The sequence below is a fragment of the Vigna radiata genome, chromosome 5 (genome assembly GCF_000741045.1).
Source record: "Vigna radiata var. radiata cultivar VC1973A chromosome 5, Vradiata_ver6, whole genome shotgun sequence".
NCBI classification, from domain to species: Eukaryota; Viridiplantae; Streptophyta; class Magnoliopsida; order Fabales; family Fabaceae; genus Vigna; species Vigna radiata.
This window is the reverse complement of record NC_028355.1, coordinates 22351080-22367924: the sequence shown is the minus strand read 5'-3', so window position 1 is coordinate 22367924 and position 16845 is coordinate 22351080. Positions and strand designations below refer to the sequence as shown.

General features: G+C 33.7%; 3 protein-coding genes across 5 annotated transcripts; 1 reads left to right on the top strand and 2 right to left on the bottom strand.

The window, feature by feature from the left end:
* Positions 1–874: 874 nt before the first annotated feature.
* LOC106762752 (5'-nucleotidase domain-containing protein 4) lies at positions 875–7684 on the bottom strand. 2 transcript variants are annotated; one of them, XM_014646808.2, is made up of 18 exons: positions 6872–6995; positions 6384–6479; positions 5832–6145; positions 5524–5601; positions 5196–5416; positions 4454–4546; positions 4178–4261; positions 3725–3835; positions 3210–3315; positions 3073–3135; positions 2860–2913; positions 2621–2678; positions 2285–2361; positions 2003–2073; positions 1863–1923; positions 1722–1781; positions 1528–1590; positions 877–1427 (listed from the first exon to the last, which is right to left on the bottom strand). In XM_014646808.2, exons 3-18 carry the CDS (start codon positions 6114–6116, stop codon positions 1290–1292), a joined length of 1623 nt encoding a protein of 540 aa, XP_014502294.1. In that variant the 5' UTR covers positions 6117–6145; positions 6384–6479; positions 6872–6995; the 3' UTR covers positions 877–1289. The 2 variants fall into 2 exon arrangements, with proteins under 2 accessions (XP_014502293.1, XP_014502294.1); XM_014646807.2 differs by lacking the exon at positions 6384–6479 and having other exon boundaries at positions 875–1427; positions 6872–7684.
* Positions 7685–9111: 1427 nt separating this feature from the next.
* On the top strand, positions 9112–13922 carry LOC106760850. 2 transcript variants are annotated; one of them, XM_014644281.2, is made up of 8 exons: positions 9112–9413; positions 9508–9615; positions 9689–9819; positions 10926–11026; positions 11524–11583; positions 12487–12640; positions 12904–13022; positions 13554–13922. In XM_014644281.2, exons 1-6 carry the CDS (start codon positions 9224–9226, stop codon positions 12569–12571), a joined length of 675 nt encoding a protein of 224 aa, XP_014499767.1. In that variant the 5' UTR covers positions 9112–9223; the 3' UTR covers positions 12572–12640; positions 12904–13022; positions 13554–13922. The 2 variants fall into 2 exon arrangements, with proteins under 2 accessions (XP_014499767.1, XP_014499768.1); XM_014644282.2 differs by lacking the exon at positions 13554–13922 and having other exon boundaries at positions 12904–13387.
* Positions 13923–13966: 44 nt separating this feature from the next.
* Positions 13967–16357, bottom strand: LOC106761019 (putative S-adenosyl-L-methionine-dependent methyltransferase MMAR_4850). Its single transcript, XM_014644490.2, has 3 exons — positions 16077–16357; positions 15588–15973; positions 13967–15085 (listed from the first exon to the last, which is right to left on the bottom strand). The coding sequence occupies exons 1-3, from the start codon at positions 16187–16189 to the stop codon at positions 14433–14435; spliced, it is 1152 nt and encodes a 383-aa protein (XP_014499976.2). The 5' UTR covers positions 16190–16357; the 3' UTR covers positions 13967–14432.
* Between the last annotated feature and the right edge of the window lie 488 nt (positions 16358–16845).

Here is a 16845-nt window from a genome sequence, read left to right as displayed (position 1 = left end):
GTTTTTGTTTTTCTTCCATCTGATTATGTAATCCAACCCTCTGCATTTCACATGAATGATATTTTTATTAACTTCCTCTGTTGTAACATGTCACCAGTACGTCTGCAGGAATTTTCTCAATCAAAATAATAAAAGGAAATCAAACTGATAAGATATAGATGAAAAAGCTTCACATTATTTTTTTTTTATATTCTTTTACTCAAATATTCTAAAGCAACGATACATAGATATTGTTTTTCTTTGGCCAATGAGAATGGATCCACTGCAGCATATGTTCATAGAGCTATTAATCTTCCCTTCGCATTCGTAGGCAAATAATTCTAATCAAAAAAGGGTGTCTTTAAGAAAATGGAGAGTGAAAACAGCTTTTGATAAATTTATTCATTTAAAATCCAGTACATGTGATTTGGCGAAAATGAGTGTTTGGAAAAGAAAATCTAAGAAAATAACGGTCTTTATATTCATGATTTAAAATCCTTTATAAAAGATGGTAAGAATATTATCAAACGAGAGCTCTTTCTTCATACTCTCTTCAAGAACCTAAATATCCAAACAAAATTTAGAAAATCTTATTTATAATGAGTGTGTGAGAAATATCCTTCCAACTCACTCTCTCTTTAGTGCTACTAGGTCACACACTTATAGTTATTGAAGTGGTCCAGTGGCATAATACCACCAATAAATTTATTTTGCAAAATTTACATTAAATTCTCTCGCAATTTTGTGTCATCTCAAATAAGTAGAACCAAATTGAATCCTCTAAAAAGAGTGAGGGAAAATTGAAAAAACTTAAATAATAAAACAATAAATTATTATTTTTATCTTTATATATATATATATATATATATATATATATATGTGTGTGTGTGTGTATGTGTGTTGTCTTAAAATTTAATAATATTTTTATGGATATTAAAAGGATGAAACTCCGTTCATAACAAACTGAGGTCGATGAAACTTTTTGTCAAGGCTCACGAAAGAAGGCCCAAATAAAAAAGTTGGCATATGCCAAAAAAATGATGAAATTAAATTAGTGTAAATGTGTAAATTCCAACTGCGTAGTAGTACCAATTACTTATTGTAGAGAGCCTGACAAAAGAAATATACAATGCTAAAATGTGGTATTTTTCTTTATCCCGTGTAGTAGAAGTTTAAAATATTATGTAGTACTTTGAATTGCTAACGAGAGCTATGACCAATGAAAAAGAAGGGAGATGAGAACCGGAATATTGAACACGGGGTACAGCAGAATTCGCTTTCCAAACTCAAACTACCCCAAATTACTCGACTTAAGTGTCTGGTGACTCATAAGCCACAATGCCAAATTCATGCTGCATGAAATCTTCACTAGGTCTGTAATACTTGTCTGGAGAGTACAAGCCCAGGTTAGATACTTGGCTAGTATACAGGCACGCAAATCTCTCAACCTGACACAAGTTCATTAGAAGAATCCTCATTCAGTGAGATCATACGACTATCGTCATTTACGAAGAAAAACTAAACCACCCAAAGAAAGTCACATTTTACCTGATGAGCAAAGCGAGAATTCTGATAACCAGTTTTCATAAGCTGACCCCATGGCTCGTGAAACTGCAGTGTTTTATGGCCAATTACCAACATTGTATAACGCGTAAATTGGATATATTGCAATTGTTCCACACAGACTAATAAAAAGAAAGGGAACTAAAGATAACCAAAAACAGTACAGGAGAACTTCCTACCCTTTGATGTAATTTTCTTTGAGCTTCTTGATGCCTTAATCTCACTCTCTCTCTTTCAAGCTGCCAATGAAAAAAGCCTCTTATCAAATATGTAAAATTGGGGTTCCATTCATGGAATTGGAATGGTTGTAAGGCTCAAACCTCCAACGTATCAAGTTCTGAACATAACTTCTGCTTGGAATCAGCATCTGGATTCTTGAATCTGAAATAGTGCACCACTCATAAGAAAATAAACCGACAATAAGGACAGACCTATATGAGATACCTAGAGTTATACTTACTTGAGAGACCACTTCAAATGATGTATTTCATCCTCGATGCGGTCACGCTCACTCCTCAAGAATTGAAGTTCCTGCAAAAAACTACTTGTGAAAAAATCTTCCTAGGTGCAAATTGACATGTGAGAAGTACGCAAATGCAATATTTGTTTAAAATGCCAGAAGTCCACACAAATTCTTGTATACATGACTTAAACCGATAATTTTCTCTAATTTAATTTTTATGCAGTAAAGCATTGACATAAAAGTAAAACTAATCCCATAGACAAAAATAATAATAAGCACCTTGCGGGTATCCCTAGATTCCCAGAGAAGTTTAACTTCCTTCTCAAGTTCTGGGACTACAAGCATTGTTCTCCATCCTGCTCATTAAACACATCGCATCAAAATCAAATTTAAGTGACTTAAATTGAATAAAAGCGAATATCATAAGGAGAACTAAACAATGGGTATCTACACATAAACAAACAAACATCAATGTCCCCTTTCTCAATTACATTACCAGTTATTATTATTTCCCCTCCTACAATCATAACCACATTTCTCTCCAAAAGTTAAGGTAGATCGATTAAAAATGGAAATTTTTTACAACAGAATAGTTAAGAGGATTGATGGATATACCAAGAACCTTTTTGCTGCGTAATATATCTCCATAAATATGATCCCCAACGTAGAGAACCTGCATATAAAGAATTTAATTTTTTACAGAAAGCTTCAGTTTAGTGACAATCATCAAGTACCTAAATCAAAAATCAGCAGCTGTTTTAAAATAAACAGCTACTTAAACCAGAAAACCATGATGCAACTTACCACCATTTGTTTGTGTTAAAAATGGAAAACCAGAACCAAAAAAATATTACCTGAGAACTAGATTCAATGGAAAGCAGTTTATGAAGATGAGCAACATTTCCTCCCTACAACAGATATTTACAATCAGTACATGATACTGAAATTCTGATAGTCAAAACATTTATTAGATAAAGACCTGAATATTAGAAACAACTTTAACATATATTGTTTACATAAACATGTAGACAAATGATCTTTTATTTTAGGTACGATAATGACTATACCTGGAAAACTGGACAGGCATGATTCTTTGCTTCTGTGAACAACCTTGCTGAGGTATTACCCACCTTTGAATAAAAAGATATAAAGGGGTTTATACATGACCTGACAAAAGAATAAAATGCAATTCAATTGTGCTAACCTGGGGCATGGGAGAGCCATTATCTGTATTGAGAAGCATTCCCGTCTCAGGCACAACCTCAAATAGGTTGGCACGATTTTCCTCATGAAAAAAACCCGGCTTTGCACTGTAGGATTATGGACTTGAACAGGTTAGAACGGAAATCTACAAATTTCGATATATTTGATTGCTGTAAGACGCAAAAAGTTCACTTTTCATATTGAAAACATTGTAAGAGTGAAACATTGTCTAAAAATGTATATTTAGCCAGTTAATAAAATGAGTAATGCATATAGTTCAGCAAAAGGGAAGAAGATATGTAGTGTAGTCCCGTGAAAACAAATTCGAAATGCTATTCAAATTAACAGCACCAGGACAAAAGTAGAATCAACAAGGTCACTGGTTCCCCCAAACATTATTTGTGCAGCAGTACACAAATCAAAGGACTATAATATATGAGGAAATTCACGTCAGTGCAAAATAATAAAGGCAAACATATATATAACAAAGTACATGTGATAGGAGAAGAACATGACCTCCCAGTGATTACGACATCAAAGTATTGAAGCCAGAAAAAATTGTTACTGACATCTTCCATGCTGGATCCACAGAGGAAATTCATGACAATGTTTGTATAGTCCCATAAACTGCGAATCACATTTGAAAGTGAAAAAAACTTAGATAAAATTTCCATATAGAAGGAAACCAACTAGTTTTTTTTCCAAAAAACCCTTTTAAAGTATTTTCTATCACATTCCTTCACCATATTTTAGAACACTTTCAATCCTTATAGTATAATCTTGCAACAAATATCAATTAGTATCACTGCACATGACTTTCCCACACAGCACCACGGATTAGTTTACAGAAAAACAATGCTATAATGTCTTCAGACATAAATTAATTGTTGTATCAATCATTAATAAACACAGAATCGTTTGATTATTTCCTCATAACTATTAACAATGTCTAGGTGAAATCGTAACTACCTATTTGTCACTAAAAATGTTGCACGACCAGAGTCTCTGAGCATTTCAAGCATGGGCACTATTGAGGAGTCTTCATTAATATACCTGATGGATAAAATTTAACAGAAAAATTAAAAAGTAAAGAATTTTATTAACAATTCATTCATAGTATATGAATTTAAGAACACAACTTCAGAAAGAAACAGGTAGTGCAGCAAAAGTGTAGTATGTCATTGCTAGCATAGTAATTGTTTGTCTATTTCTCACTTTGACAGGTTAGCAACTTTATATCCATACCTTTTTGGTTCTTTAGCAACCATTTGCTTCAATGTTCCATCGCGATGACACAAATCAACTGCAGCTCGAACATCTTTGTACATGCGAGCATAGCTGGAAGAACAACAAATAAATTATATATGTATCATGAGGTACTCACAAGTAGCTATTTACTGGCTGGTCGATGGTTTCTAAACAAATAGATAGAATGCTCATCCATTACTCCATTAATAGACGCAATTATAAATTTCCAACAAAAAGTACTCAAATTTAAGAAAGCTCCTACTTTGCAAAAATATGGGAGAGACTTACTCTGGCACACATAAAGAGATTGTTTTTGAGTTTGGCACTATCACCACTCGGTCAAATATGAATTTCCAATATTTGAAGTGAAAAAATAGACGTTAATGGCCTTATATCGATTATAGCACTACTCTTTTACTTCACCTGCCTACTAGGTAATGGTAAGGTTAGATTATTTTTCAAATGACAGTTGGCTATTTTAAGCTTTTACGCCTCTGTAGGACTCAACTGATGTCAAATGTTACGGTGTGGTTTTCTAAGTATGTCCACACCCATAAAGAACCCTAGTAGAGTATCAATCATAAATGATAACATACTAAGCTCCTTTTAAATAACTATAAAAAATTGCCTCCTGTTTGGATGAACAAAAATTGCCTTTAAGTGCTTGCATTTAGTTGGTATAAGAAAGCATTTAAAAATCTCAAAAATAAAATTTTATGCAAGCAATGATAAGACTCACTCAACACCCTCTTGAATCTTGCCAGGATTACAATCCTTGAAATCAACCAATTGAGCAAACAAGTAGGCCTCCGCAAGTGAAAAGAGAGTATCAATTAGAGCATAATCCGGTTCATCAAAGGAATCACGTATTAAAGTATTTCCATAGGTTCCAACTTTATCTTCTTTTGACAACTCTCTAAATCCGTGATAGGCTACTTTCACATACTTGTGGCGATCCATCTGAATACATTCATCCATCAATAAAGAAGAAAGAAGTCAAGGCAATCTGTTAATATACTATTTCAACGGGGGAATTGGTGATGGGAAAACATTTATCTACTCTATACCTTCAATATGTTTCCTCTCTTTTTGTCAAGAACCAAGCCTCTGACCATGTACTTCCAGTTAAAACACCAATTTAGTAACTGAAAAATATAAAAAGATTTTTAGCCAAATAAAACAGAATGTAAGTGTCATCATACTAGCAAAGATTGTGAAAATAATAAAACTCTTTAACAAAGTCAAGTTGGACGAAGTTAGTAAACTACATAAAAATACACCTATCACACCAACCCTGACGTCGTGATTTTTTTTCTTATCAGCAAAGACCCTTACATCATGATTAATGCACGAAAAAAAAAAACAAACAGATTACCTCACGAGGGTATCCCAAATCATAAACGAGCTTTTTAATTGTGCCTTGATAAGCAAGAGATTCAAAAGTTTCAGGCTTGTACTGTGCCAGAGTATAATCCATGTCAAATCCCACAGCAACGATGTTCTTCATATTCAGTGATCGATTACAGAATATCTGCTTGCTTATTTCAGTTTTAAATCCATGTTCAGGAGATGACCATACACGTGGCTGTTTTCTGCCATCACTGCCAGGCGAACCCACCAATCCTGAATCATGTACACCAATTTCATGGTTTCCGTCCATTGAATATTGAGCATGCAACGGATTAACTCCTGATAGATTTAAGCCAGCACAGAGAATAATAGAATGAAAATGATCAGGAAACACTTTTCGTAAACTTAAAAACCCAAGCAATTAATAACGAAACTATAGCGTTGCCTATTTTCAGAAGAATTAGCTCGGTAGAATGAGTTCGAATATTTTCTAAATACATTTTGTTTAAAAACCAATTGAACGAAGCGTGGAAAATAACTATAATCCCTTCCCTGAAAAATAACTCAAACATCTTACCTTGAATGTGATTTCTGAAAGAATTATAGCGTAGGTACAATGCACGAGGCTATGTTCCAACTCTAGGAATTCCCCAAGCTAGGCTCCGAGAAACACCTATAAATTTAACTTCCGAATTAAGAAGAGTAATCCTCTAAGATGCTAGTAGTATCGAATATTCCCCTCCAATCCATATTTCACACCTAATGCTGTAGTTACTACCTCTATGATTCACAACAAAAGATCTGCTTAACCATGTATGCAAGTCAAAAGCACAGGAGTATTGAAAAGGACAATTAAAACCATAGTTCCATGTCGTTAATGAAGTTTTACAATAAATGTCAACAAATTACATGTCCATTTCAATTTTCAATCAGGGAACAATTCGCAACGAGTTCTATCTAAGTTTTAGTTGGATTAAAAAAGCTTACAGCACAAGAAATCCTATTGAGGAGAAAGAAAAAGAAAACAGAGGATAAGAGAAGGGAGAGAGGAAGGAAGCAACGAACCTGGTGACGTGGCGCTGGCGACGGAGTGAGGGCGTTTGGCGCAGATTCCAGAAAAGAAGCGAAGGCGAGTAGACAAAAGAGGTGCGAGTCGAGGAGAGAAATTGGAGAGAGAAAAGGTGAGGCGCCCCTCGGGAATTCGCATCGTGCAGCGATTAAATAGGCGTGGACATGGTGGAGAGAGCGAATGGGAGGGAATCAGATTCCGCGGGCACTGCAGAGTTAGCGTTTGAGGCGCAAACGCGAATGCAAGAACAAGTTCGAAATTGGAATGGAAATGCAGTTCCACCAGCATTTACCGCTTTTGCCAAATTAGCATGCCTCCGAAACCTATTATTCCCACCCTGAAATTTGGATTAGAAAACAGTAATAATCAATTGATGTTGGTGAAGGAACCGATTCCCACCTATTTTATTACAATCTATCTATCTATCTAATCTCCTTTTTCTTTGAGGAATAATAGCAACAGAAGCCATAAACTAAAGGAAATTTGGGTGGGGAAATGCGAGATGTGTAATGGTATGTTGGTGGAAGTAAAATAAAGGAGGGAGAGAGAGAATTGAGACGATGGATGGGCGCATGCCACGTGGAACAAAAGGGAGGGAACGTGCTGGTGCTGGGAGTTTTTTCGTTTTGTAAATTTCTGCTCATTTCTGGCTCTGGCGTGGATAAGTAGCGCCCGGCCACAATTTTTTTTGGGTTGGTTTTCATTTCCCATACTCAATAGTTAGTCAATACTCAGAATCAGATGATGATCATGATCGTGATGATGGTGTCATCCTTTTTTTTCTCAACCTTTCTTTCTTTTTCTCACATTTCCACTCTTCCATCCGTTAACTTAACACCACAAACTTTATCCCCACGTGAATGCCACGGAATCTATCTATTTCATTACTGTCTTCATGCTAACCAGTGATTCAAAATTCCTTATTACTTTTCATCTATTCTCCAGTAATCACTCATCAAAAATTAATTCTTTTTTATTGGTTGAATATGAAATTTGTATTTATAATTTTTAAAATTAATTTATATGGATTGATATAATTATTATTAGTGTTGATTTTATCTGTAATTCAACTAATCGATAAATCATTTCATATGGAATTGAAATGATTGTTCAGAACTATCATAATATACCCTTATTAACCCTTTTAAATTTATCTTGCATTATTCATGGTCTTTTAATGTCACTAATTTCATAGAACGAATTAATTTATGTAAACCATTATAGAGTCACACAATTTTCCTTTATTTTGGTTGATTTGTTATTTCTTTGTCTCATTGTTTCCAAATGGAATCATCTACTAGTTAAGAGTGTGAAAGATAGTATGATTTTTTTTAGAATAATAAAATCTTTAAAATTAATCATATATTTATTATATTATTTTTATTTTAAATTTTGTCATTGTCGATCTTCATATGAATAAAATAGCAATGGGAAAAATTATAATTATATGAAAAAATGAAACATCTTTCAAGCATAAAATATTATGGAAATGGATGAAAAATATTTCTTTTAAAGTTAATGAAATTGATAATTAATTACTATAATTTTTTATGCTTAGGAAGGGTTTAATTTTAACATACTTATTTAATTCATTTGATGTAATAGTTATTTTTTTTTTAAATTTCATTATCAATGATACACTTAATAAACTGGGCAACAAAACATTTTAGTCATTCTTTTACATCTTAATTCATTTTTGTGGACCAGAGGTATTGTCACTCCTATAAATTATTAAATAAAAAGTTTAAAATAATTTATTTTTCTTAATTTAAGAATTTTTATTATTTTAAACATTTTGATTAATATTTTTTATTATTAAACTAGTAAAAACACGTGTTGATGTTTTATTTATGATAAAAATAATAAAATTATAATTATAATGGTTAATATAAATATTAATTACATGTAAACTTTATTTATTTTGTATGTAATATTTTATTATAAATAATTATTTTAGTTCATTAAATTTAAAAGTGATTACTTAATAAAAATAATTTTGTAAAAAAAAATGTATAATGGACTATTTTTATTTATATAATAGTATAGAAGTATAAATTACCTCTAAAAAAAAGTCTCTTGGCAAATATCAAATATTTAAATATAACAAATTATCCTAAAAAAATTTAAATCAAACAGAAAAAAGAGAGTAAAATATACTAAATTAAAATCATTAAAATGGGTTAGAATATGACACGTAACACTTTCCCTCGAGATATATGTTTATTATATCGAAAAAAAAGAAAATATATATTAATTTCCCCTTATATGTTGGTATGGAAATAGTGCAGAGAAAGAAGAAACAATTCGACCTGCAAGAATTGCTCAAAGGTAACTAGTGAGCAAAAACAATGCCATTGCCAACTGTCGTTTCCACTATTTCTTCTTTTTCTGCCGTACTTGTATCCACTGTCACGGCGCGCGCTACACTCCCTCCAAAATGCACCGTTTCCCCTTCTCCTGTTCTCTCTCGCAGAGACATCGCTCTGCTCTCCTTCCTCGCGCTCTCTCCACCTGCCTCCGCCATTGAATTTGGCATCTGTAGGAACCACTCTTCTTCTACTTACTTCCCCAGCTTCATTCGCTGCTTCTCGTCGCATTCGCGAAAACCCTAATTCTCGAAATTGTTGCTCAGCAGGACCGAAGAATTGGCTGAAAGAGCAAAAACGGAAGGCCTCCAAGTTCCTGTTGGCCCCCGTGGATGCCTCCCGCCAAATCCTTCGCTCTGCCTATCTCACGCTCAGTACGTTTTTCCCCCTCTTCTCGCTTGCAATGTTTCTTAGCTTGACCTGGTTTCGATTTGGTTCCATTTGCAGCGAAAACCGACGCTGCTTATACGGATGAGGATTTGGAGCAGATTCAGCAGCTGTTTATATCTGCTGCTAGGGATTGCGTACCACAGGACCGGAATTCTTTCGTCACTTTCCAGGCCAAGAGCGGAGTAGAGGTTTGTGTTCGCTCTTTGATGGCTTGCATAATTCAAATGCCTCGCATGTTTCACTGATTAGGGTTTCGATGGCATAATAGGAAAATAGTAATCAACTACGGTAACTGAGTGTCAATTATCAAAATGTTTTCAAATTCAAAATATCGATCACTCGAATTTTTTAAATAAAATAATTTACTGGAAAATGTATTTTTTTTTTACTTTTTTGTCAGACCTGGTTTTACTTAACTTTTAAATTGAGAAATTATCTCTCATAGTTTTCACTTATTTTCCGATGTTGGTGGTGGACCGATTTATCAATTTGAAAGCACAGAGAACAAAATAATGCTTGAGATTAAAAAAATACAGAGACTAAAACCACATATTCCCCATATTATATTTATCCAATCACGAAGGGCCAATATGAAGTTTGGTATTCCCTTCTCATTTAAAGGGTTTCATAGGCATGCATTATTATCCACCAATAAAATATCCTATTTAATATTATTTTTACAGCAATTATCTAAAAGTAAACATGCTTACCAGCAGTTACAGTTTAAAAAAATTTATGCTATCAGTAAATATACTTTTTTTTCTATTTTAAAATCATATCTAGAATATTATTTCATTGATTGCCGGTGTTAATATATTTATATTGTGAAAATCAAATTATTAGTGATAGGTTTCTTGTGCAATACAGGACATTTCTTTTAGCATTATTTCATACTGTTAAAAGGGGACTTTTATATTGTTTGGTGAATGAGGGAAATGGATAGGATGAAAATATGTTGGTAGAGTAGAAATAGATGACAACTGACGTATAAATTAAAGGCGTCTGGTTGAAGAAAAATAGAGAGTAGATAAGTAGAGGGTTGAAGAGAAATAGAGAGTAGATAAGGAAAGAGATGAACAGAAATTTGTTAAAAATAATACAGCGGGTCTCACCATTTTTTAAAATTATTTCTTCTCCCACCAAAGCCTAACTATTATTTCCATCCCTGTTCTTTTCCTCTGGGAATTTTATTTTGTTTGTGGTCCCTATCCCCAAACAAGCATGCTAGCTCAAGTGCAAGAATCATTTGGACGGAGACATAATTAGCCTACACTGTCTTTTTTTTTTGGCGCAGGTGTGCACATTTCGGTTGATTGTGAAAAACGCTGCTTCGTTGCTTGGAAATAAGGATCCTGTAAAGTTGAAAGCCGAAGCTTTGCTAGATAATCTTTTAAGGTATTCAATTTCCTGCATTGGTGTGCTGTAGCTTACTGCACCAACTCGTGGCTCGTAAAATTCTCTTTTAATATTTCTTAATTATTTAATTTCCAGGGGATTATTCACTGGCATTCTACCCTTATCGTGCTTGTAAAAGGGACTGTTGTGTGTAAAATGGCCATAGATTCATACTTTCGGTTATGAATATTATTAAGAGGCTTTGTTGTGTCGTGATAACTGATAGAAACGTAACAAAGACATTCACGAATCTTCACCTATTAGCTCAAGGTTTTAGGAGAATAAGTTTCTCGTATGATATCAGAACCTTTGAGGCCCAAGTGTCTCAATGGTCCTTGTCTCTCCAATTTGTTATGTATTTTTCCTGAAGCATTGTTTTACACAATTCTTTTTGTCCTCCGTGTTAATATTCCTTTGAGATCAAAATCCATGCTGTTTACCTAATTTGATTACATGTAAAGGGGGATATTTTTTACCACATTGCTTCTTAAATGCAGATCTTTCGCCACTATCAGTGGGATGGCAAGTGAAACCAACATCCAACTTGCATCAGATAGGTATATTTGCTGTAGTAGTTGCTTGCAGGAATATCTTTTAGGGAGACTTTTTATTTCTAGAAATTCTGTATGCTATTTGTGAAAGAATTGAACCTAGTTCAGTGCAAGCCCACCCCGAGAATCCTAGTATTGATTACTAATGAATAATCTTCACTTTACTTTTTGTTACAATTTATTTCATGTTATGCCTGATTTATATTTTTTTATTGGCTTCATGTACAAAAAATGAGGAGAACTATGAATTGTTTGAAAAGTGCTTGGTTTCTGAAAAGCAGTAGTTAAGCTGCTGGAATGTTCCGAACCCTAGGTTTGATTTATTTGTGCATCTTTCTTAAGATTTATTCTTCTGTTTTGAACAACTCAGATAAGATATTATTGCAGTTGATTGAAAGGGGCTTCATCCAAAGTTTTCACTGGACTTTTATCGCCTCTCTTTAACTGTTTGTTTATTAATGTTTGGAAGGATCTATCTATTTGTTTGTATAAAATAATAAAATCTCTTTAACTGGCTGTTTATTAATGCTTGCAAGGATTTATCTATTTTGGATTAAATTATAATTGTGTTGCTATATATATATATATATATATATATATATATATATATATATATATATATATATATATATATATATATATATATATATATATATATATATATATATATATATATATATATATATATATATATATATATATATATATATATATATATATATATATATATTTTTTTTCTTCATGATTTGCTGTCAGTTTTGGTTTCTTTTTCTAGCCTGTTCAAGTATTAAAGAGACGAAGATTTATCTTTCAAAGTTATTGTTGCTTGTTTTAATTTTATTATTCGGGTGCTTATTACCTGATTATTGTATCAATGGGTTGTGCCTAAAATCCTTCTTTTTTCCCCAGAGAAAAGATAGCGGATGCTGTATCAGATACCATATCTGATCTCGACAAATTTGAGCAGGGAATTACGGATTGCCTTGAAAGTTGAAACCTAACTGTAAAGAATAGCCTATCCTACTTTTTGATGTGGAAAGTTGATCCTTAAAAAATCACGCAAGTATGTGCTTCTGTCTTTTTCTAAGTGTTTACTTTCCTTTGATATTTTTTTTAGTTACTGTCTACCATATCGAAAAAGTTTGGCCGTATCTATAGTTTTAAACTTCTATAACAGATTGCACTTTCAAAACGAACAATGTTAGTGTATAATTTCATCAACAAATAGACCTGAATCTTGTTTTGACTCTAAACTGTTTGACCACCGTACTGTCTGAACTAAGCTTTGGGTTTATGCCTTTGCTAAAACGTTCACTTGTTTTTCAGGGAGCTTATTGGTGTAATAACCAATTTTCTGGTATCAACGGTTTGCTGACTGCCGAGAATACCAAAATATGATTTTGCCGTACTTTAAAATACTTATTTGTTCTCTCAATCTGAAATCTGTAAGCACTCTGTCAATAATCCTGTGATATTCTTTTTCAATGCATTCAATCCTCTGAATCGTTTTGTAGAGGAAAGATGCATGCTCTTAATAGCTTTATTCTTTTGATATTACGGGATGTGTTCACAATTTGACTTACTGAATATGCATTTGCTAGGATGTTCTGAAATTATTTCTTGAAATCAGCCAAAAAAATATGAGCGATTTACATCTTAAACTATGGCTGTTTCCCTTTTTATTTGGAACTGTATGGGCAATGTCCTGTTTGGAACTGTTTCCCTTTTTGTTTGGAACTGTGAGGGGAATGTCCTGCTCTAAACAAAAGGGATCAAATAAATTCATATGATACGGGAACGGTTATCACTACAATTAGGATTCTAAATGTCAATATTTTAAATGATATATTGTGATTTTAGCTGGAAGTATTGTTTGTTGATCGATGCTATCTTTCTGTAATGGTACATAATTTAGAGAAAATGTGCTATATTCTCTATTGAGTCATTTCTTTTTCTTTTTTATGTTTTCTGTCCAGTTGTCATCAGTTTATAGATACCCTCCTCCAATCCAAGATACAAAATACAAGATGCGTATCTGCCTTGTTGAAAGCGACTGCTACTTCTATGAGGGAGGAGGTTGTGGTTGCCGAAGATTTTTGTGTACTTTCAAACTGAATGGGAGAAAAGTAATAAATGCATTTTCTAAACGGGACAACCCGCCTCCCCCATATCTTGGAAACTGCCAAATCAAGACACAATAGTAGACATCTACTTCACATAACTCATTTGGTGATAATTTCGTTCAGAGTTTACTTTTATTTATTTATAATTAGGTAATATCACAACATATGTAGTAGGCATTAATTTTTTATAATACTAAAAAACAGTTAGAAATGTGATGAATAAAATATAAGAATTAAATTTTAGAATTAAAATGATTGTCAATTTTTTATTTAAAAAAAATGCTCTGAACATTATTTATTTGTTGTTTCAGTTTTGTTGAGTGAAAAATCGGATTTTGATTTGGGGCTGGAGTAATTGACGTGTATTTGCTAAATAGTAATACCAAATACGGATATTAATAACTGCATTATTTATTTAGCTGCATTATTTTCATCATTTTACGCACATAAGAGAGTTGAATTCTTCCATCAAGAACTGGAAATAGAAAAAAAGGCAGAATTAATTTACCTAGGTCCTGAGGTTATTTATTGTTGGCCCTGTGGTACTTCGCCGAAGGTGTAGAACATAAATTATAGGAGCGACGTCATATATGGGCCAACAATTGTTGGCAAATTTGCAAATAAAAATGTGATACCTACTTCCCATGTGCCAATTGTACAATACAATTAATGAGGAGGATACATCTTCACAAGATTACGATTGGACGTGAATTTGAGACAGGGTTATGCATATCAAGCCTGAGTGTTTGGTCCATTATGTGAAACATTTTGATCAGGTGAACCAGAAGCTTCCACCAAGTACAATCGGCAGCATGGCTTTCCATCGTCTGGATTGGTTTGTAGCGATCTGGGCAAACTGCGGAGCCTGTTGAAGAGATTTAATGGATCATTTAAGAGACCAAAATGGGCATCTGGGTCTCCAATTTGTGAAAGTTTTACATTAGTGAACCCTAGGGATGGCAATAGATGGTCTGGCCAATCGCTGTAAAATTGGAAGACTGAATTGGATAGAGTGGTTGATGGCTTATTCATGAAGTCTGCTAAAAGGACTGTGTGTGCTAAGGCGCATTTGTTCGCCAAAATTCTCAGCACTTGCATGGCTTGGGACTGGGTGAGGTAGTAGATGATACCTTCTAGAATCCAAACAGTGCTCTTTTGAGGTATGTATCCCGCAGTCTCAAGCTTTTCCATCCAGTCATTTTCTCTTATGTCGGCTGCTACTCTGGTTAAGGATTTGGCTTTGGACATAGTATGTTGCGAGTCGTACGCTGAGTCCGCAGCCGCTTGTAAAATAGTGGTCTTTACATCCAACACTCCCGAAAAGTCCACCTCATACACATCACTGTCCTTCAAGCAACTCAAACGATATGCTCTCGTGTCCATTCCTACATTAAAACTTCCAACTTTATCAATATATAGTTTTTGTACCAAAAAGTTACGAGTATATATAACTGCTAGGGTAAATATAAGGCTATGGGCATGGACAGTTACATCTAATTTCTGAAGAATATGGACAGATGCACTGGATTGTGATGTCATTGATTATGTTTAACTGATGGCTAGATAGACTGTGGTCCAAAAAAATGTCAGTGATGATATAAGAATTGGTTTGTCAAAATCAAGGAGGTGTCCTTTATATATCTTGTAACGTGATCTTGAAGGCGTTGGTAATTTCACTCAAACGTCCTCAATCTTTTAGCCTAACGCTATTATTCTGAGAGGCAATAAACTCGCACAGCCACATTTGACCAACATAATTACTTATTCTGAGTTAATTTGCTACCAATATTACTGATCAGTTACGGCTACGAATATTATAATAATAAAAAGAAAGAAAAAAAAAAAGTTAAGAAGACAAAAGTAAATGAATGGCTGATGTGGACAAACCTGCGCCAAGGAGAACAACCTGAGCTGCTCTGGCAGTAGGGGAATTGAGGGCATCTTCTAGCCTAGAATCAAACCAGAGGGTTCGTACTGCAAGAATGACTCCAGAAATTTCACGAGCATTGTTGAGGCGGTCGTTCTTGATCTTTTCATGGAGGTTTCTGAGGTAAGTCTCCCCTGCCAGTAAATCAGCGAGTGGATCATGGATGGCATGCTTCCACAGAGCCCTTCCCGCAGCAGTTTGGCAAGCTGACCTCTTAAGGAAATCCCATTCTTTTTCAATGGTTGCATGGATTTCTCTTACAGCATCACTGTTGAGCAATTCTGGAAGCTTCAGCTCTTGCCACGCTTGGTCCTCGGGCAACCCATTTACTTTATCTGACATGGTTCTTGTGTGTTACAGAAAAATAAGGGATTAATAGGAGCTTGGGAAGAAGATAATGCATTTTATTTATATATAGCGAAGTTGGGATAAGGAAAAGAGAACCACACAGAATTAAAGATGGCTCAGCTTCTTGGGTTGGGTTAGTGAAAGGCAAGGTAAGAATGCAGTCCACGACTACCACAACTGCATAACCCGACCCTTTCCCTCCCTCGCCTGTCATTTTTCAAACCCAAAAGTGACATTCTGTGGTTCCCACTAAATACCACCACTGCTACATCTCCCTGCCTCAACTTGGATAACAACAAAACAACTTTTCAACCAATCCATTCATTAATGCTTTAATTATCACCCCTTTCATCTTCCATTTATAATTCCTTTTTCGGTAACACTCCCTACAATTTCTTTTAAAAAAAAAAACAAATTTTTTTAACAAATTTTTTTATATATAATAGCATGTGATTTGTCCGTTTTAAATATACGAATCAATAGAATAATGACACATAATCTATTATCGAAAAATTTTTATAAAATGTTTTTAACATATCATGAACCATTTTTCTTTATCACTCTCCTAAACTTAAAAGGAAGTATTACTCTTGCATCCAACAAATTTTTGGATTGTGATATTTTAATAACTTTTTTAACAACTTTTGATAACAGATTATATGTCATTATTTTATTGATTCATATATTTAAAATGAATCAATAACAAACTCTCACGTAAATGATGATCGTAAGAAAATTAAAGTTGTTACACATACATTTTTTTCAAATTTTTATACTCACTTTAGATTTACGGTATCACTTTTCAACTACTCTCTTTCTTGGAAAAGTGTAAAATTTAACATTTTATTATGACTAAAACATCTTTAAAAA